This window comes from Scomber scombrus, chromosome 11, assembly GCF_963691925.1.
Source record: "Scomber scombrus chromosome 11, fScoSco1.1, whole genome shotgun sequence".
NCBI lineage: Eukaryota > Metazoa > Chordata > Actinopteri > Scombriformes > Scombridae > Scomber > Scomber scombrus.
The window spans coordinates 1,413,450-1,434,240 of record NC_084980.1 but is presented as its reverse complement, the minus strand read 5'-3'; the positions used below and the strand labels follow the sequence as shown (position 1 = coordinate 1,434,240).

The 20,791-nt window shown below is 38.4% G+C and overlaps 2 protein-coding genes across 2 annotated transcripts; both read left to right on the top strand.

The window, feature by feature from the left end:
* The first annotated feature begins 834 nt into the window (after positions 1-834).
* On the top strand, positions 835-4,004 carry LOC133990721 (serine/threonine-protein kinase pim-1-like). The gene is made up of 9 exons (XM_062429121.1): positions 835-1,021; positions 1,732-1,884; positions 2,004-2,098; positions 2,216-2,263; positions 2,346-2,564; positions 3,066-3,092; positions 3,176-3,356; positions 3,451-3,624; positions 3,898-4,004. Exons 1-9 carry the CDS (start codon positions 835-837, stop codon positions 4,002-4,004), a joined length of 1,191 nt encoding a protein of 396 aa, XP_062285105.1.
* Positions 4,005-6,437: 2,433 nt separating this feature from the next.
* On the top strand, positions 6,438-11,844 carry atg10 (ATG10 autophagy related 10 homolog (S. cerevisiae)). Its single transcript, XM_062429236.1, has 7 exons — positions 6,438-6,668; positions 7,523-7,629; positions 7,748-7,888; positions 8,124-8,304; positions 10,144-10,241; positions 10,338-10,435; positions 10,797-11,844. The coding sequence occupies exons 2-7, from the start codon at positions 7,525-7,527 to the stop codon at positions 10,918-10,920; spliced, it is 747 nt and encodes a 248-aa protein (XP_062285220.1). The 5' UTR covers positions 6,438-6,668; positions 7,523-7,524; the 3' UTR covers positions 10,921-11,844.
* The last annotated feature ends 8,947 nt before the right edge of the window (positions 11,845-20,791 follow it).

Sequence of the window (20,791 nt, the reverse complement as noted above, 5' to 3'; positions counted from 1 at the left end):
CACCTCCAGCAGCTACAACAGTAACATGCTGCTCTAACACTGATGCTTCACTATTAATAATCTAATTTTAACTTCATCAAACTTATAATACTTTTGTGCTTTTTGGACATTTGACTTCTTCCACCACTGATAATTGTAAACATTATTTTAAAATGATAACTTGTCTAATAAAGTACAGGATTATTTGACCTGTTCTTTATAAACTTTCTGGAACCAGAGCAACATTCTATGATGTCACATATAATAACTTATAATATAACAGGTCACCACATTCCATTTCAGTTCACCAAACCTTCAGATTACAAACAGACACAAGTTTTGGTTTATTTCAATTCAGTCTTTACTATGAAATAAACACATTTGAACTTGTTCATTATCGTCATGGACAGATGTTCTGAACAGGAGTTTGACACTCATCATCCTCCAGATCCCAGGAGAGATCGAGGTGAGTGATTCATCCAACTGGCCAGGGACAACAGATGAAAACTAGCCTTATATATACAGAAATGTTTATTAAAGTGCACTGTCTCTGACAAATAAACTAGTCAGATAAAATAAAAATATCTCACATGAATACAATCGTACCATATATCTGACTGATCAGGCAGAGACACTAATTCACTGTTAGACCACTGATGTGTGGAGAGAAAAGCAGTTTTTTATAGTTAGTAACACGCTTTCACCACATGAGGTTACCCTTGCAGATGTTCCACTCAGCTCTTCTTATTTGTAGAGAACACCAGCAGCAAAAAACACCACAGTACTGTGTGTCAAAACAATGTCAGGACCAGGGGGAGGAGGAGGAGGGTCAGTCCTGACAGAGAAATACCCAGAATGAAGACCAGAGGCTCTGAACCAGAACCCTGTAACACCTCAATAGAGGAGATCAGGGTGACTATAGCCAAGAGGAAGGTCAGACATGATGGAGAGGGTCCTGCAAACAAAAATAAAAAGAAGGGCTTTGACCTGAGTGACAAGGGAAATGAGGCGTCTACATCCTCCACAGTGGGCAAAGGCACAGGTGGGCTGATATCATCAAACATCATCACAAAGTTTAAGAATGTGAGGTTCTAGTTTAGTGGATTCATTATTACAGAAAACAAAACACAGAAATGTCTCAACTGTAGAAAACACGAACTTCAAACACAAACACGCTATCATTTCAACATTGAGTGATCAGTTCAGTTAGTGATCAGGTTGCCTAAACAAATAGGTTCACAATCTTTCAAGTCTGTCTTAAACCAGCAGTCAGGTGTCCATATGAACAGTGAACAAGGTTTTCCTCTCTGTAATCATTCCTCCTGTTCATACTGACTATTAAAAAATCTTCAAATGTGTTTTTAATGGAAGTGATCGATTTAAAAGTAGATGATCAGCTTCTATTGAGCTTCATCAGTGTGAGTTAGTCATATCAAGTGATATCTGACACATTTACAGTCTTTTTACCATCAAATTCCCTCTTAGTGTTTCCCTGTTGAGCTGTGGTGGAAGTATAGTAACAAAAAGACTTTGGTACTAAAAACACTGTAACACTGAAACATAGAAGATGAAGATTTGACTCATTTGGACGGTTTGAAAGTTGATCTGAAGCTTCATATTAGCTTCTAATCAACTTTAAATACAATTCTCCACAGAAAGAGGAAAATTGTGAACCTGAATGATTAACTCTCTTATTGTCAAAATAGAATGAAATTTAGTCCAAAACTAAAACTGTGTTCTTCCCGTCTTTAGAGAGCTGCAGTCCAGCAGAAGGCTGTGATGGCTCTCAGAAGGACCTGAAGAAGAAGACAAAGGGTAAAAGAAAGGTGACCAGTGACAGAGAGAACCACAAGAACACTGAGAAATCCAAAAAGGACTCAGTCTATTCAGTGGAGACCAGCAGAGGTCAGCTTTACTGAAAGATTATTGTGTCTGCTGCAGTTTGTGGACAACTATTGAATTAAGTTTTTAAGTGTAAAGTGTTTTAAGTGTATTAAAACAAAAATGTGTTTGTGTGTGTTTAGTTGCACTGGAGGCAAAATATGAGCAGCTGAATGTGCTTGGAGCAGGCGGCTGTGGTTCAGTATATGCCGGATACAGAAAAGCAGACCATCTCCCTGTAAGTTGTACACACATTCTCTCATACATACACACACACACACACACACACACACACACACAAATGTACACTGCATGGTGAGAAAGTGCTAACCACAGTCCTGCTTGTGTCTTGTAGGTGGCTATCAAACATATTCCCAGGGGGAATGTGTTCTGTAAACAAGTGGTAAGTGATTTGATGTGAAACACAAGCTGTCAGTCTCACAGCTGATGATGAGCATCTTATTTACTTTGTTGGGATGTTTCAGATGGAGAATGGGCAGCAGATCTCTGTGGAGGTGGCTGTCATGTTAAAGTTGACATCTGGAACCCCTGGTACAGTCGGGACCTCAGCAGCAGTGTCACTAATAGACTGGTATGACCTGGACCAGGAGCTGGTCCTGGTGCTGGAGAGGCCAGTCCCTTCTGTGGATCTCCTCAAATACATTGAAATGAATGGAGGCTTCTTGCAGGAGGAGGAGGCCCAGGTGAGCTGGAGACTGCTGCTGGAGACTTGAGGCCACATTGGCTGACTAATCCAGTTTGGATTGGACTGCCTGTTGTAAAGAACATCTTGTGCTTATATGTATGAGTAGTTTGAGCAAATAGCCAACCTGCTCATCACAAATGAAATGTTGTTTTTTATCCAAAGTGCCCCAGCCAGTCAGAAGGGAGGGGTATTGAGCAGACACAAAACAATTTGTTTCAGGCTGAGACAGAGGGGCTGCATCCATGACTTATACCACTGTGACATGAACATGTGAAAACAAAATTTCCAAAATATGCATTGCTAGAAACTTAGTGTGGTGATATAGTGACTTGAAATAGTTAATTCAAGACATGCATGGAATCTGCTCTCACAATTGACTGCAAAATTGACTGCTTTTCTATTTTGTAGAGCAGTTTGTTAATAGAACTGGATTGTGTAACACAGATAGAAGATAGTTTCCTCCACTCCGGTCCCTGTCATTTTCTCATATCTTTCAAAGGTCAGGACTGTCAAGACCATTGACCTGGTCAGCTTGACTGGTCACTACGATTCCATTGAGATGATTTCATTTTGTTGCTCATCTCTGTCTTCTCTTTGTCTGTGTCTTAGGTGATACTGAAGCAGCTGGTTGAAGCGGCAGCAGAACTTGAGTCCAAACAAATCTTCCACCGGGACATCAAAGTGGAAAACGTCTTGATAGAGACCAGTTCTGATGTCCCTCGAGCCCGCCTTATCGATTTCGGCCTGAGCTGCTTTTTCAAGCAAAGATCTCATTATAGCGTCTTCTATGGTACGATGTCTGACTTCTGCCTCTGATCTGCACTCATCAATTATCAATTCTACTGAACAACAAAGTTTATCACCCTTCTACTGTTCCGCTTCAGGCACCTCCGCTCATGTCCCTCCAGAGTGGCTGACTCAGTGGACCTACAAGGCCGGGCCCACCACTGTGTGGCAGCTCGGAGTGGTCCTGTATGAGATGCTCCACAGAGACGCTGCATTTGAGACCAAAAGCTTCCTGAGAAACGAAATCAAGATCAGCATGCATCTGTCTGAAGGTAAGAGGTACACATGCACGCACGCACGCACGCACGCACGCACACACACACACACACACACACACACACACACACACACACACACACACACGGAGAGAGAAGGTCTTGTGGAAGGATAATGCAACATAGACATTAAAACAAAGGGGCAGAATTACCACAAATGAACAGGAGGCTCCTGTTAAAGCATCAGTTCACCAACAGCTGAGCTTTAAGTCTTACCCTAACCTGAGAAATATGACTTCTTTAATCTCTGTTCTTCTTCTTTGTGTCCAGCTTGTCAGGATGTGTTGCAGATGTGTCTGTCTGAGGCTCCAGAGCAGCGTCTCACCCTGAAGCAGCTGCAGCTGCACACATGGCTCAGCCTGTCCTCGTCTTCTTAGAAAGCTCAGGCCAGTCTGGAGCTGCTGCTGCTGCATGTCATACTGGCTAATAAACAATATAAACAGAAGCCCAGAGATCTGTCTTTTCCTTACATGCTCTGATAGATTATAAATAAATGATGTTAAACCATTGCTAGTCAGAGTAAGCCTACCTCCTAACATATGTCCTCTTGGTCCTGAGCACTCTTTGATAATTACAGTCAAAATGTTAATCATTCAAATTAATATTCATATAAAAATAAAATCAGAAAGAATTAAAACAAGAAATGGATACACAATTATTTTACATGTGGAGCAGCGGCACTGAGGTCAGACTAAAGTGTACATGCACAGATTAAACTTTCAGCCTATTGTTATGATAATGAATATTACCAACTTTCCACTTTTCTCTACTATAATACAGAAGAAATACAGGTATAGAATCAAATGAATTGATTATGTTAGATTATATTTACTTTATTATTATCCCAGAGGGGTATTAGTTTGCATGTGTGCACAAAATCTTATCATACAATTAAAATACACACACACACAAACACACTTCCCCATGCTTTTTACTCTATGAGCAGTGCAAAGATTAAATGTAAGAGAAGAAACAAATATATATATTTTCCACTGTGCAGCACTGACTACACTTCTGTTGTGAGCACTAGAAGTTGTATGTGCAACACACACACACACACACACACACACACACACACACACACACACACACACACACACACACACATGCCCTGCTTGTGCTGCGTTAAAGAGAGTGATGGCTGATGGGATGAAGGAATTCCTTCCTCTGTTACTTTTACAGCTTGGGGCTGCCAAAATCTAGATCTTCAGGTTCACATCATATCCTTTTTTTCCTCTCTCTCTTGTTAACTTTTTTTTCTGAAGTCAAACCAACTTGTTCTCCACTTGGCAGGCAGAGTGTAATAACCACATTTCTCCAACAGGGGTCACTTTGTCACTGGGGTATGGAGCAGCAGTCTCTATGACGAATGATAAAGCTGTTCCTCTCTTCTCTCAACATACTGCACATGAACACACAGGGGTCAGCTGACATTTATACTTTTTTTTGTAGCGGCCAAACACTAATGACCAACACCTGGTTATATACTGAATGTACAGTATAGTTTCAGCATTGAAGGCTTCGAAGAAACATACCTGTGCTTGGGTTAACTGTGTTACAACATGCTACCAAAACAATGTTTCAACCAGAACCCATTAATATTTGACTGTTATTTTATAGTTAATGTCACATGACTAACTTTCAATGACTAACTTTGTCCAGTTGGTTGCACTTATTGTAGGCCTGTCGGTTTTTTCATAGATTAAAGTATCGTGTGATGAACCATCCCAACTAATCTAAAGCACACACTTTATTGAAACACTTTATTCCAGACTCAGATTACTCATTTTATAATCCATACTAATTATATAAATATACAAATATTACTGCATCACACACATAAGGAGAAATCATGTTTGAGATTAGCAAACATACCAATAACTCACATTATGAAAACATTTTTTTCCCTCAGGTTTTGTAGCTCACAGCTTTATTGAGACCTTGTGTAAACAGCTTGTGTCTATATTCAACAGGGGGACTGCAGGGGGATGCAATAAAAGACACAGAAATACGTGAATAATTATTTTTTAAAGATTACAGGAGTTATAAGTTTGAAAAACATTTGTGAAAATAAAATTTGGTCAACAACTTAATAAAACTGTTACTTTCAAACAATGCATCTTTCCACAGTAGTCTAAGTGAGGGTACCTATAATGAGCAGTAAAACCTAACTATTTACTCCACAGTTGTTTTGTATTCAGGCAAATACTGAAAAACATTTGCCAACGTTTTTCTGATCTCCCCACAAACATACTGCTTCTATCAGTGTATTTCTCAAGTTTCTGTAAATAAGTATCAGTTGGATAAAAGCTGTGAAGTATTTAAAAGATATTTGATTCTGTTTGTCAAAAAACATATGCAGCAATAAGCCAAACTCCCAACAAATATCAACAAAATGTGGGAACTGTGTGATATATTACAGCTATAATGTATCAATAATGCCTTTGATCCCAGTATGGTAACAGCAGCTTGGACATGTCAAATACGGGAGAATAAATCCACATGAATAAAGGATTAGTATACTCTCTTGTTGCTGTGATGCTGCCACTGCAGCTTTAATGTGCTATCTGCTGCCATCTAGCGGTGATAAAGACAACCCGCAGCTCACAGACCATAAAATACACATAATTAAAGCGTTTCCTTTTCATTTGGGCATGTTTGACATGTTGAGGTCTTTCGGTATGGATTTGTTGGTTAAGAGATAAATATAACAATGAATATAATATATAAGTAGAAAAATAATATCATCTCTAAAAGTAACGCCTCAAATGATCATAGGTCACATGATCACGCGACCCGGAAGAGAAACATTGGTTGTAAATCAGCTGTTTGCTACCTGCTACTGCTCTTTCAGTACCAGCTGTTCAGCAGTAAGTAGTGTGCTTGTGCTGTAGGAAAGAAGAGCAGACTAGAACAGTAGTTTCCTATGTATTCTCTCAGTCATTCTCTGTGTGTAACGGGCTTCGTGTAACAGGGAGCTGCTGTCATGTGAAGCCGGAGCTGAGCTCAGACAAGCGGCTGTGTGCTGCTCTTTGTCGGAGGTGAGCACTTGACACACATTTACATTTGTCAAACTAGCCACTTCGTCTATAAAGTGTTTTCCCATGTAAAATTGAACAGTACTGCTTGAAAACACTTCAGTTAAAGCATAAATATCAGCGTTATGTTGATAAATCAAGTTTCTGAGTGCAGCGTCTGGTGCACCAAGCCGTGATGTGCTCATTACTGCCCCCTGAGGCCTGAAGGAGAAGTACACCCACTGATAGCTGACAGTAACTGCCTTAACCAAATACTTTACTTACACTGTACTTTACATATGGTCTCTACGCATTGGAAGAGACAGTCACAGTACCAAAGCAGGTGCACTTTTACTTTTTATACTTAAAAGGGTACCACAGTAATTTAGTATTACACCTATGGGTTCACAACAAAGTGGTCAACATCATTACAGTGCAACTCACTGTTTCCCACAGTGAGTAGTGGAAACGTAGGCTCCAGTGTTTTCATGAACATATTTTGTTCACCCCTGCTTTGTATGCTGTGCAAATGAGTCACATCAAGTAGATGTTTCAAAGTCCCTCTTTTTGTTACTATACTTCCACCACAGCTCAACAGGGAAACACTAAGAGGGAATTTGATGGTAAAAAGACTGTAAATGTGTCAGACATCACTTGATATGACTAACTCACACTGATGAAGCTCAATAGAAGCTGATCATCTACTTTTAAATGACTGTGTGGACACACTGTGGATTTTATCCTCCATCACTTCCATTGAAAGCACATTTGAAGGAGATCTTTTAATAGTCAGTATGAACAGGAGGAATGATTACAGTGAGGTAAACCTCTTTGACTGTTCTTTAACTCTTTGACTCTCCCTTGTGCTTTCTGCGCAGAGATGAGCTTGTGTCTGCTGGATGAGGAGAACTTCCATCAGTGCTGTCAGCTCCTCCTGCAGCAGTCGGATGAGCTTAGAGACGGCTGGAGCTGGGAGCCAATCCAGGTGAGGAGGTCTGTACTGTTCATGGTGTGCAGACCCTGTCGCTGATATTAATTCAAACAGATCTGAAAGCCTGCTGTGGTCCATCAGTGACTGATGTGAGTGTCTGGTCTGTGTTTAGGGCACAGAGGAGGGCTACCTGAGGAAGACTGCTCTCAGATCAGTCATTATTGATGCAAGCATAAAGTGGGACCAGGAAGTATCCAGGTCAGACTCAGAAACTCACACTTCTTGTGACTCTGGGCCTGATCAACAGAAACAGGTGAACATTCATCTTATTTCATGTGCTTTGTTTTTCATTGCTGCCTTGTCCAAATATCAGGAATTGGTCAACATTTAAACTTTACAGTACAACAAACCTTGAATTAAAATATGAAACTAATAACCTGTACACATCTCTACACATTTTAATGGCCCTAGAAGAACAACAACTACAGGCTTCCAATTCTAAACACTCACAGATCTGATACACAATGAACTGTCTCTCCTATACACAGTGTGCTCTGGCTGCTCCCAGTGATGCTGACATCATCGCAGGCGACATAGATGAAAATGATGAAGACGATGGCGTGTGTGCGGTGTCTGCAGGTAGCAGCCAGGTGCTTCAGTATGAGTATCACATCGTGTACTCCTGCAGCTACAGCAGTCCTGTGCTCTATTTCAGAGCCTGCACTCTGGGTTAGTTACATGTGTGAAAGTCAGTGCACACTCTGTCACACTGTTGCTGCTGTAGTGCTGCTCAATGCAGGAGAACCACAATCCACTTCAGCTGTTAGAACGTACAGGAAAGTAAATACAGAGCAGATAAGCAAAGAAACATGTAGCTATTAATTATTGACAGGAGGAATGTGAACAGTATGCATAAGCAACTTTAACTAGACAACAAATATGCATTATGTATGTGTTACTTTGTGATTCCTCATGTAGTTTTAGTCCAGACCTCCTTTAAATATAATGACTGTAACATCATCACACAGCCAAGTCTGGATCATCATCAGTAAATCTTTACACTAATAGCAGGAATAACACACACAATGTCCCATTTACAGCTTTTTATTGTTTAGCCTTACATAAAAAACTATAAAAGTGACTTCTCAAACATATGGCCACATACAAGTTATAAACTACATAGAGGCTTTTAAACACATCTACATCACTGCTACAGGCCAACACACACAACTAACATGTTACTGGAGTGTTCTTGCTTTTTTTTCTTCCCATAAATTCAAAATAATGAATATTTCTACAAAGTGAATGTGTCCTTTCTGAGCTGCCGTACACGCATGCAGTGATATAGGCAGGTGCCTGTCTGCCAAAAAAGTAATAACAAATCTGTGGTGGCTTTTCTTTTCTTGTGATAAAAGGTAACTACAGTTAGTTGGTTAAAATAATAACAGATTACCTTTTTGAAAACGTAACTAAACAACTGACTATTTAAACTGTTGAGTAACCTAACTTAAATGCGTTAGGTTACTCATTACATCAAAAAAGTAATCCAAGTACTCTGATGCATTACTTAGAAAGACGTTACCCCCAACACTGACTATCAATATACAATGTTGGTTTATGTGCATCTATTGGTGGATATGTTGGAAAATGTATCATAGAAATGACATTTTAAAAGAAATATGATTCAAAACATATCAATTAGATGTGTATGTACAGTCTGCTTACACTTAACAGATGACAGTATCAGGATATTATGTACATGCTTCTGCACAATGAGTACATTCCATTATTATTATTTATGATGTGTATGTATGTAAAACACAGTTGAAAAACGGATGCAGACATTAAGTAAAGTAGATTAGATTAGATTTAAACTACTGTTAAATTACTGTTAAAGCAGCGATGAAGCACAATGGAGTGCACTTTCATAGCGAATCATCACAACATTTTAAAAAATCTTTTGAATAAATGTTTGTATAAGTTATTTTGTCATTGCACGTAAATCCCCAAATCCAAACTCACGTTGTAGATGGTTTAAGACTCAACTTTAAACTGTCTTAAATTTCCAAAATTCAACAGTAAGCTGTAAGTAATTTGGAGAATAAGACCATAAAGACAAGTCAGATACAAATTATGAGACTTACTTCATTAGCGCATTAAGTAGAGTGCATGAGGTTCAGATTAGGATTCATTTACCAGAGTTCTATCTAAGATCTGTCCCAAGTTCTCATATATTTTTCCTTATGATCAATAAAGTCAGTAGATGATAAACAATAGCCACACTTTCACTATGTAACACAACATATTGATTTTCTTAATGATTGTTTTATTTCATTAAAAAGTTATTAATGAAGTGCTGTTTGTCTCATACAAAGTGGCTCAACTCTGCTATAAAAACATATAAAAGCAAAGTCATCATCATTATCTAATTAAAAGAACAGAGTGCTGCAGCAGGACAGATGTGGACAGATGTGTGGCTTCAGCCTCTGCAGTCATGTCTTCATTATGTGAGGATGCTCTGTGCTGTATCTGTATCTGTCTCATCTTCTTCCTGTGTGTCTCTGTCAGAGGGGAGGAGTCTGTCTTTAGAGGAGGTGTGGAGCTCTGTCCATCCAAACTTTAGGCTTCAACTCCAGCACAGCCCTCTGAACACCATCACACAGCAGGTAACAGCTGCAGCTCTGTTACAGGGCTGTCACGGTGACTGTGAGAACTCTCTGAACTCTAACTTATTGACTGTATGTCTTGTGTCTCTCTCACAGGAGCATCCTCTGCTAGGTCAACCTTTCTTTATGCTCCACCCCTGTAGAACAGAGGAATTCATGAGGCCTGTACTGCAGGCGGCTCAGGACCAACACAGGTAGGGTCATGTTTCATGTTCCATGTTTCATTAACTTCACAAAAAATCTAATGTTTATCTCTCTGTGCCTGCAAGCCCTAAAAATGTTTATTAAGTGTTGTAACTATGTTCTTACGACAACCAATCAAAAGCAGGATATAGTATCATGTGCCTTTGAGACTATGGAAACCAAACACACTGTACAGTATTGTTGTATATATTACTTTGTGTGTGTGTGTGTGTGTGTGTGTGTGTGTGTGTGTGTGTGTGTGTGTGTGTGTGTGTGTGTGTGTGTGTGTGTGTGTGTGTGTGTGTGTGTGTGTGTGTGTGTGTGTGTGTGTGTGTGTGTGTGTGTGTGTGTGTGTGTGTGTGTGTGTCACAGGACAGTGAACTACATTCTGACATGGCTCAGTGTGGTGGGTCCTCTGGTGGGTTTGGACATTCCTCTGCAGTACTCCGTCCAGCTCCATCATGCAGCTTCACCCAGCAGCTCCAAGCCAGACTGACACTCCAGATGCTCTGCTTCACTCTCTATCATCATGACTGTCAGGCCCACATCTCTTTGTATAGAGCTCCGGGCCCTTACAGGTTAATCCAGCCATGCCCGACATCATAGTGTGTACTCAAAGTATATTTTCTCTACCTGTTGTTTCCATCAGTTTTTAATGACAGGGATATACAAAGAACACACACTAGATGCCACATCCTGCACAGACCCTGTAAACATCCCATAGAATAAATAATTTATACAACAGCTGTATAAACTATGTGTACTCTACTCTGTCAGTGTAAGGGTAGTAAAGATGTTTGTTGGTTATCATTTCCACTTTGTACAGAGCGGTAAATGAAGTTACCAACTGCAAACACAGTGCAGTGGTTAGTAATGTTAGAATACTTATTTAACTATTAATAATTATGTGTTATGGGATGGGGACAAGTTGCACACACTGCTTGTTTTACTAGCAGTCTGTGTCCTCTCACACACAATGCAGCATGCACTGCATATCAAGCATTTCATCCTCAGGCCTCTCTGTGCAGAATGATGTTTGAGCAGATTTTTGTTCTCATGTAAATCTACTGGAATCCATAGTTTCTCCGCGCTCACCTTCATTCTCAGTATAAGGGGTGTACATATGAACATGATGTGTAACATCACAGCTAGTTTGGAGCTGAACGTGGACCAAAATGCAACTTACACAAGTGTGATGTGGAAAGTTGAAGTCTCCAGTACACGAACACTGAGAATGGACTTTACAGTGAAGTGATTTTTCAATGAGGGAGAAGGACGAGATCATTGTTTTACAAGATAACGTTTTTGTAAAAAGCAAATGCATAAATAAAAACATGTTATTATGTTATGTTATGTTTGTTACAACTGTAAAATTGACACTTAAAGCGCAACCTTTTACATAATGTTCACTATAAGTATCACATCATAGGTTTACAGAGGTACTCCAGTGAGTCACTATTGCCTTTACTTAAAGTTGGGGTACTCACAAGAGCCAAATTAAGCAAAGCATGGTGAAGTCAAAGCAGTAGAAGCTGAGTATGGGTCAGGCCCCATATTTTACATTATTTGTAGTCTTCAAGCCTAAGCTACACAAACCCTATGACATCATCACCAAGACATAATCATTCTATTTGAGTGTCTGAAGTGTGACATAACTATTAACTGACCTTCATGTACATTCAGTAAAGTGAATTCAGTGAACATTGACTGTACACCTAAATTAGATAGTCACAAATGCATTAGATAAGTAACCTAGAGTCCTGTAATACATGGCTTCAATATGACTGTCCAATTTAATGACAAAATATGACATGGGTTGATTGTTCCCATGACTACAGACACATATTTTACAAATGAAAACTGTTCTGTTTGAGCCTGGTTCACCTGATTCTGTGAAAACACTAAATGTTCTCAGCAAGAAGAGGACGAGAAGGACGGAGCGCGAGATGAATCAGGAGTGGACATTTTTAGTGAGAGCAGAGATAGATGTATGCTTTTTATAGCTAATTGTCAGCCTTGAATGAATTACATAAGAGAGGCAGCTTGGAGGTCTGTAGCAGATCTTCAGATCACATGTGACAGAGAGGAGAGCAGAGAGGGGTGAATGGGGTCAGAGCCATCACAGCACTGCTGCCACTTACATAGACTGTTCACTTTAAAATGATTATATATTATTATTATAACATTTCTTTTATCAGGTAGTCAGTAAATCATGACATGTATGAAGTATTGATGAACTATAGTTTAAAAGTGTGTGTGTGTATGTATAGTGAGGACCAGCCTTTTGTTTCATACATACATATATATTTATTTTTAATGAATAATATTTTCCATACTAGACAGTGAAATGTGTAAAATACATTTTCTGGTTCTTAATACGCAATATTATATATACTATTCATAAATAATGGCTCTGTTACTGCTACAAGAATACAAATATTATCATAGCATTAGAGACATTCTATCCGAAAAAAGGTCAGTATTGTTTAACATTTACATTATTAACAATCTGTGATGAGTATGTTCAAGCCAGAGTGAAAAAACTTCTGATACAATGCCCTAAAAAACTGACCATAACTCTAGTTTTATCAGTCCCTGAGCTTGACCAACATGCATTCCTACTAATGCAGCATGCCATTATTCTAACATGAAAAGTTAGGATGATTCTAAGGGCCCGTGACTGACAGGGGCCCTAAAAAATATGAACTTACAATCATTAATAGTTATTATATATTAATAAATATTAATATCATGTTTCATTTACAATGTACTCATTAAACTAACGCTTTCTTTTTATTGTTTCTGGCAAATATTAAGCATCCAGAGCCTCTGTATTGTCTAAATACCCCCCTCTATTTACATGAAATGGTTCAGTCCTGTCTCCTATTTTCACAGCTGGATGTCAGTAGATATTGTACAGTTAGTATTGGACTATAAGAGAGAAGCAAGTCTTCACAGGTAGAGGTGTGGTTACAGCAATGGTTGGTGTTGCCTGTGTGTTGTGATGGGGCCCAAAATCCCTGGTGGTGCTCCTGCATATAGTCTGTTTTCTATCAGATGAATATGCATGAAACCAGTTCTGATAATAAACATCCAAACCAAAGAGAAAAAGTAACATGGCCTGGTATAAACTGCTAAAAATCCAAAATAACAATCAAATGCACATTTCAGAATTTGATCTAGTGGCCCTTGAACACAATATAATGTGATGTGATGATGAAACCTCTGTTATCTACTCTCATTCCTGAAGTGTGTGTTAGAGTATGCTCACATTTAAGTATACAGTGTTCAATGACTGCAGACTCCATGCCAACATTTAAGCAAACATAACATTCAAAAGTTCACACTACAAGGTTCATGTTAACAATTCAACACGTTTACACAACATAACACATGCCTCACTCTCCCTGACACCAGAGCTACATGTATGATCACAGAACATCATTAATGTTATTACCTGTGAAAATGACCCATAAACCATCTTCTGATGCTAGCAAGGCTATAAAGCTTCCGATTATTCAGACAGCAAAATGACATTTTACATTTAATACAGGGAAGAAAAGAAAAACAATATGGAAAAACTCTGAAGTCTATTTTATTAGTTATTAGTACTGTCTGTGTTTCTACTGTCTGCAGTGGAAAAGGTCTGTTTTTTAATAAAAGTCAACATGAATAAGTTTGTTTCCAATTTCAGTTGTATTGTTACTTTTTTATATATTTATTATACATTTTTAATCCTTTAAAGAGCACTCGTTGAAACACTTGGACGATTCAACCCTAAAGAGTTATTGTAGGATATTGCATTACTTTTTTTCATTTTTATGTTGCAAATCAAGGACAATGAAGTTACCATATATGGTTCCTCAACAGTCTATATATAAAAAATCCACATGGTTCTACAACCTCACAGAGGGGCATGGGGAAGCTATTTGGATGTTTACAGAAGTTACAGAATAGAGTTATTCGCCCGATAAAGGGTTAAATAATGATATTACGTCATTTCTGATGAAGTATAATGTGATTAAAAACAAATATAAGATGGTGAAAACAAAAATACCAGCTGGCCAATAGACTTCATTATCCACAATTTTAAAAAAAAGTGTCAAAATATTGATTTATATATATATATAGTGTAGTACCTGAGCCACTAGGGATATTGTAGCAGACTTGATATTGGTGATATAGTTTAGGTGATCCAGGTTTAGAACCAAAGGTTAGCCATGTCTCATTATCTGTTGATGTCAGCTCTCTCAGACAACACCTTGCTGGACAGGAGAAGTTCTGTCTTTCCAGGCTAACATATTTGGACATTGAGGGAGAGCAGAGAGACGTCCATCAGCCCGTATTGACTGAGTCTCTGGGTATGGCACCTCTGGGAGTTTGTGAGACAGGCCAGGGCACTTAGGATATTAAACTAGATGCCAACTTCAGTGGACTAAAGCTTTTAAGTGATGCCATCAATTAAGCAGCATTGTGTGTATGGCGCATGTCTGGCAGTGAAGTCAGACAGAAGGGCAGCTTAGGTAAGAAAATCCACCACTGCCAACCAGTGATGTCATGCTACTGAACTCCCAGTGGGACTGAAAGTTCAGTAAAAACCCAGAAGCTCTCATTCTGTACATCAGGATGCATTAGTTGAGCGGTCTTAAAGCATAGACATAATGGACTAATATTAAATTAACCGTTCAAAATGTTTTTTGACACTTTTCCTCAACCCGACTCATCTACCTCTACTTTATTCATTTATTTATTTATTTATTTGTATAGCACCTTTCATACACAAAATGCAGCTTAAAGTGCTTTATAACAAAAGAAATGACATGCAAGTGTTTCACATGAAAACAACATTAATATAACATAAGATACAAAATAATAAGATAAAATGAAGTGAAAATGCAACACATTAAAAATGCATTATTATTATTATTATTATATTTGTATTATTTATTAGTAAATAAGAACATAGTTCAAACATAAAATAGACACAATGTATTAAATCAAGTAACATTTAAAAGAAGTTTAGTGCATCAGTGTGAAGATGACTGAGAGAAGTTAGTGAAAGGCTAAAGTGAAGAAATAGGTTTTTCTTTTTAAATGATTTAGTGATTTGCTTCCCTGATATCTAAAGATTGTGTGTTCCATAGTTTTGGTGTGTAACTGATAAAGGTTACATGGCTGATTTTCTTTCTGCTGTTGCTTTGAACCTCCAATAAACCAGCAGCAGATGACCACAGTGTTCTTGAAGGCGATTGGTTAACGAGGGAGTTAGCCATGGTGCTTGGTTTTAGCCTGTTATAAGAGCTTTGTATATGGAGAAGGACCTAAATGTAAATTCTAATAATTCATTTGTTTTATTCAAACCAACTTAAGCTCCCATGATGCTTTTTTTTTTTTTTTTTTTTTACCAGCACAGCAGTGCACATATTATGTATACATCATTATATATAATAATATGTAAGGGTATCCATGATAAAATAGACTCTCTCCTTGTGTCATCTGTCCATCTTTCAGGCTGTAATCGTTCATCACATTGTGATGGCTGTGTTCTTTCTGAGAGCTACGACTGCTGACCTTCTCAGTGGTGAGCTTTACTTAGTTTTAGTCTTTGGTTTTTGGAAATAGTGTTTGTTATCGGGGGCGTAAAATTAAAACGAAATAAATGACACTATTCTAAGCCACCGTCCATGTGGACAAATGACACATTTCCTGGATCTGATGAGAAACTGACTGGATAAAAACATGGATGTTAAAAAAATAATGACAGATCTGAATTCTCCTGCAGCCCAGACACCTGCTTTGTTTCCAGCAGCTGAGAGCAGAGAGCAGAGGACCATGTCAGTTTTATGAGCACTCTATTGATAGTTGGTTTTATTGTTTAAATGAGGTAATTATGTGAGGTTACAGAGGGAGGAGCAGGCTGTGTGCTGACGCTCTGTCTCACACCAGTTAAAGAGCAGCCAGCCCTGGTGACAGGGTTAGTTTATATGGTTGGCACTTAAGATGAATGATAGATAGTCCAGTCCAGTTGTCCAGGTGTCCTTGGGATGCCTCATCATCACATCCATAAAGAAGAAGAATGATCTCTAATCTCAAAGTAATATCTTTGATTAATGGGATATTCTACTGCCTGCCCCTCCACCACTATTCTTTTATATTGTTTCATTTTGAGAGCCTTGCTTTATTGAATATGTTAATTATATGTCAGCTGCCTTACAGCATTTTGATAACCACTCATCAGTAAAAATGCCCCCCGATACACACAAGACATGTCAGAATGGTGTCTGTGCTTTATGGTGGAGCTCTGGCAGTTAACCCACACTCATCCTGTCTGATTTCATCAACCCAACATTACACAGTGTCACTGTATTGATCAAGACAGAATTTATGTTAGTCACTATCATATTAAAATCAGCACTGGGTTCTCCATTACAGGATATGACATAAGCACTGTGAATGTGATGTCAGCTATGAAGCTGTCTGCCACAGTAAACACTGTTTATTTAAGAACTTTTCTTCCCGCTACAAGGGCGGCTATATGTGGGGAAATAATGCTGTCAGCTTGACAAAAAGGTCAGTGATTGAATTAAAAACTGCAGGATGACATCATTCACTTCACTTTAGTTTAATGGCCACACGGCAAGGGTCAGTAGAATTTGTTCTTGGTGCAGCTCAGTTCACAGACCAATCAATATTCTGAAATAGACACGAAACAGTTGTAAAAACAATATTCATTTCAATGTAATGAACAGGTAAGTCACATGTAATATACACACATATTACATGTGGATGAGTTTGAGGTTATATCACAGAGAGCTCTCATGTACTCTTAACATACCGAAAAGTTTCATATGACTGGCATCATAGTAAATATGGATGAACATCATTAATGTCTAAAAGAATGCCTTAAATCCTTATTACATCAACAGTGTCTCATATCAGCCAATCTATTCAATCAACAAGGAAAGGACATAAGGACATAAGAAAAGTCCAGGTGCTTGTATGTATAGTTTTATAGAGCACAAATTAAAGGGATGTTGCGCAATTTGGAAAATTCATATATTAATAATTAATGTTATTAGTTGAGCCTGTGCTTTTCATGCTATGACAAGTCACACGTGTGCTGTGAGAAAGGTGTATATCAGGACACATGGCCCTGCAGCACCATCATGGAATGCATCCATTGTTACACAGTTCTGTTATCTGATGAGTCATTTTGTCATCAGTGGGATCTTTATTAGTGTTGCTTGTTGGTGGTAATGTTGATGTGAGAGGTGACGAGGTTCAAGCTATTTATGCGGCCCTGATCCTCTGAATGGCGGCTAGAGGAAAGATTAGGAAATAGAAAGAAATCTCATTAGTAGCCAGATTTGCCACTAATTCCTGTACACATTTCCCATAAAATCCTCTTTTTCCAGTCCGGTGTTGTTCCCACTAGAGACCTGGATGAGGGACTGTTTTGTACCTGAACACACTTCCATCAGAGCAGCAGTTAGGTGTTTTATTTGCAGTTAATATATTGCTTTTCTATTGTCATTTTACAACTCACAATGTTTCATTCCAACTAATGCTGTTTGTCACAATGCCATTGTCTTATCTGATAATAATACAGTGTTAAGATTGGTGGAGACTGTCTACATCTGCACTTACACTGTATTTGAGACAAATGAAAGGCAAATTGGAGGCTGTTTGCCAAACTTTTGTTTCTGTAACTCTCAGCAAACCTTTTGCCTTGATTTTAAGAAGCTTTTCTCAAAATAGTGTAATCTTGCTCCAGCATCTGCATAACAATAAACTATTGTAATATTACTCAGGCTGAAAGTGAAATGGTCAACTCTCCTGTTCTTTCTTCTGTTTTAATCTGCCAATATGCTCCTATTATGTGGTTATTACCAACTTCCAAGGTGTTCATATGAACAGTAAATATGTTTTCCTCTCTGTAATCATTCCTCCTGTTCATACTGACCACAGTGTGTCCACACAGTCATTTAAAAGTAGATGATCAGCTTCTATTGAGCTTCATCAGTGTGAGTTAGTCATATCAAGTGATATCTGACACATTTACAGTCTTTTTACCATCAAATTCCCTCTTAGTGTTTCCCTGTTGAGCTGTGGTGGAAGTATAGTAACAAAAAGACTTTGCTACTAAAAACACTGTAACGTTGAAACATAGAAGATGAAGATTTGATCAACTTCAGATCAACTTTTTAATCCATGTTTACACAGAAGGAGGACTGTGGATCTTGTCCTCCATCACTTCCATTGTAAGTGCATTATGAAGGCATGGTAAAATGCACTTTTCTAGTGCTTTTACATGACATGTTACATTCACCCATTCACACACATTCATACACTGATGACAGGAGCTACCACACAGGGTACCAACCTGCTCATCAGGAGGAAACTAACATTCACACACATTCAATCACCATTGGCACAGCCATCTGGAGCATTTTTAGGTTAAGTGTCTTGCCCAAGGAAACTTCCACATGCAGGCTGGAGGAGCTGGGAATCGAACCACTGACCTTCCAATTAGTGGATGACCGCTCTACCTCCTGAGCCACAGTCACTTCTAGTGAGTATGAACAAGAGGAATGATTACAGCAAGAAAAATATGTTTCAATGTTCATTTGGGTTCCTTACTGTTGTTTAAGATCGACCTGAAAAATTGTGAATCCTTCCTTTAGTGTGTAGAATTGTTGGAGTGCCCCTTGTACACAAAATCTATTGGGATGCAAATAGAGGTGAACAGGCTCAGATCTACTTTACATGACACAAACTGAGGCAAAGATGAACCGACACATTTTTTTGAGTAGAAAGTGGAACTGTGGAAAAAAGCAAATGGAGTTCTAAAACCTGTCACACACATACAGTACATAGACATGCTCCAAATACACATGCAGCATGTTCATCTTTAACCCTCCTGTTGTCCTCAGGTCAAGGAAGGACAGGAGTAAGGGAGGAGGAAGGAAGGAAGGAAGGAAGGAAGGAAGGAAGGAAGGAAGGAAGGAAGGAAGGAAGGAAGGAAGGAAGGAAGGAAGGAAGGAAGGAAGGAAGAAAAGGAGTGAGGGAGGAAAGAAGGAAGGAAGGAAGGAAGGAAAGGAGTAAGGGAGGAAAGAAGGAAGGAAGGAAAGGAGTAAGGGAGGAAAGAAGGAAGGAAGGAATGAGGAAGGAAGGAAGGGAGGGAGGAAAGAAGGAAAAGAGTAAGGAAGTAAGGAGAGAAGGAAGGAAGGAAGGAATTAAGGGAGGAAGGGAGCAAAGAAAGAGGGAAGGAGGGGAAGAATGAAGGAAAAATTAAGAAAAGAAGGAACAGTCAAAGGAGATGGGGTCAATTTGACCCGGGAGGACAACAGGAGGGTTAAAGCTACAACTAACATGCATACCTCTTATTGTATTCTTTGCTTGTAAACAAAGACAGCAAAACACCCTTGTGGTCAGTTTTAATTAACAATGAAACACAGATGTCTTTACCCTCTAGAAAAGTCATTCTCTGTGAGCTATGTGTGGATTCATCACTCCGAAACATTTCAGAATAAGTCATTCATAAGAGTTGTAAAAGCATGAAGGAATGATTAACTGATCTTAACAAACTGTGAATAACACATTTTAAAGGAATCCTGGAAAGTTGAGTTAAACATGGTATCGTACTATCAGTAGAAAACATCAACTCAACCAAGAAAATATTACAATATAGTTTCATTTTTAAAGAATACATAAAAAAGTCATAAGCACATTATGATACATTCAAACCATAAAAACATAAGCATTTCACAGTAGTGAAAGAAGTACTGAGATATTTTACTAAAGTATATTTGATAGAAGTAAATATGCATACTCAAGTACTTAGCAGTACCACAGTGAAAACATACTCCATTACAAGTAAAGGTCCTGCATTCAAAATCTTACTTAAGTAAAAGTACGTAAGTATTGGCAGCAAAAGTACTTGTTGAAATGGGTCAGTTTAGTGGTACAGTTATCAGATATACACTATATCATAGGATTGATATGTACACACAATGTTCTCATGGTCAATCTAATGTTAACATACTGTTGGGTTCTCAAATAAATAAGTGTGCATATTTTATAAACTGACACTCATATTTTATAAGCACTCATGAACCTTAACATTCTAATTGTGCAGTACAGAATACTTGAGTAAATGTATGTTGTCCATAAAGTACACATTCAACTAAAACATACTGTTACATTTATGTATTTGAATGTGTCAATTTGTGTTTAATATTTAGACTAAGGTCTGAAAAAGACATCTTTATATTATAAGTTGATAGTGTTCAAATATAAAATACCGTATGCTAACGTTTAAGTTCAAGCACCAGACATACAGCAGGATGTATTGGCACCAGTCATCG

Coding starts and splice junctions, on each gene's coding strand:
- atg10 (XM_062429236.1), top strand. CDS start 7,525: ATGAGCTTGTGTCTGCTGGATGAGGAGAACTTCCATCAGTGCTGTCAG. Junction 7,630..7,747: donor GGAGCTGGGAGCCAATCCAG/GTGAGGAGGTCT, acceptor GTCTGTGTTTAG/GGCACAGAGGAGGGCTACCT. Junction 7,889..8,123: donor GGCCTGATCAACAGAAACAG/GTGAACATTCAT, acceptor TCCTATACACAG/TGTGCTCTGGCTGCTCCCAG.
- LOC133990721 (XM_062429121.1), top strand. CDS start 835: ATGAAGACCAGAGGCTCTGAACCAGAACCCTGTAACACCTCAATAGAG. Junction 2,264..2,345: donor ATGTGTTCTGTAAACAAGTG/GTAAGTGATTTG, acceptor GGGATGTTTCAG/ATGGAGAATGGGCAGCAGAT. Junction 3,357..3,450: donor TCATTATAGCGTCTTCTATG/GTACGATGTCTG, acceptor GTTCCGCTTCAG/GCACCTCCGCTCATGTCCCT.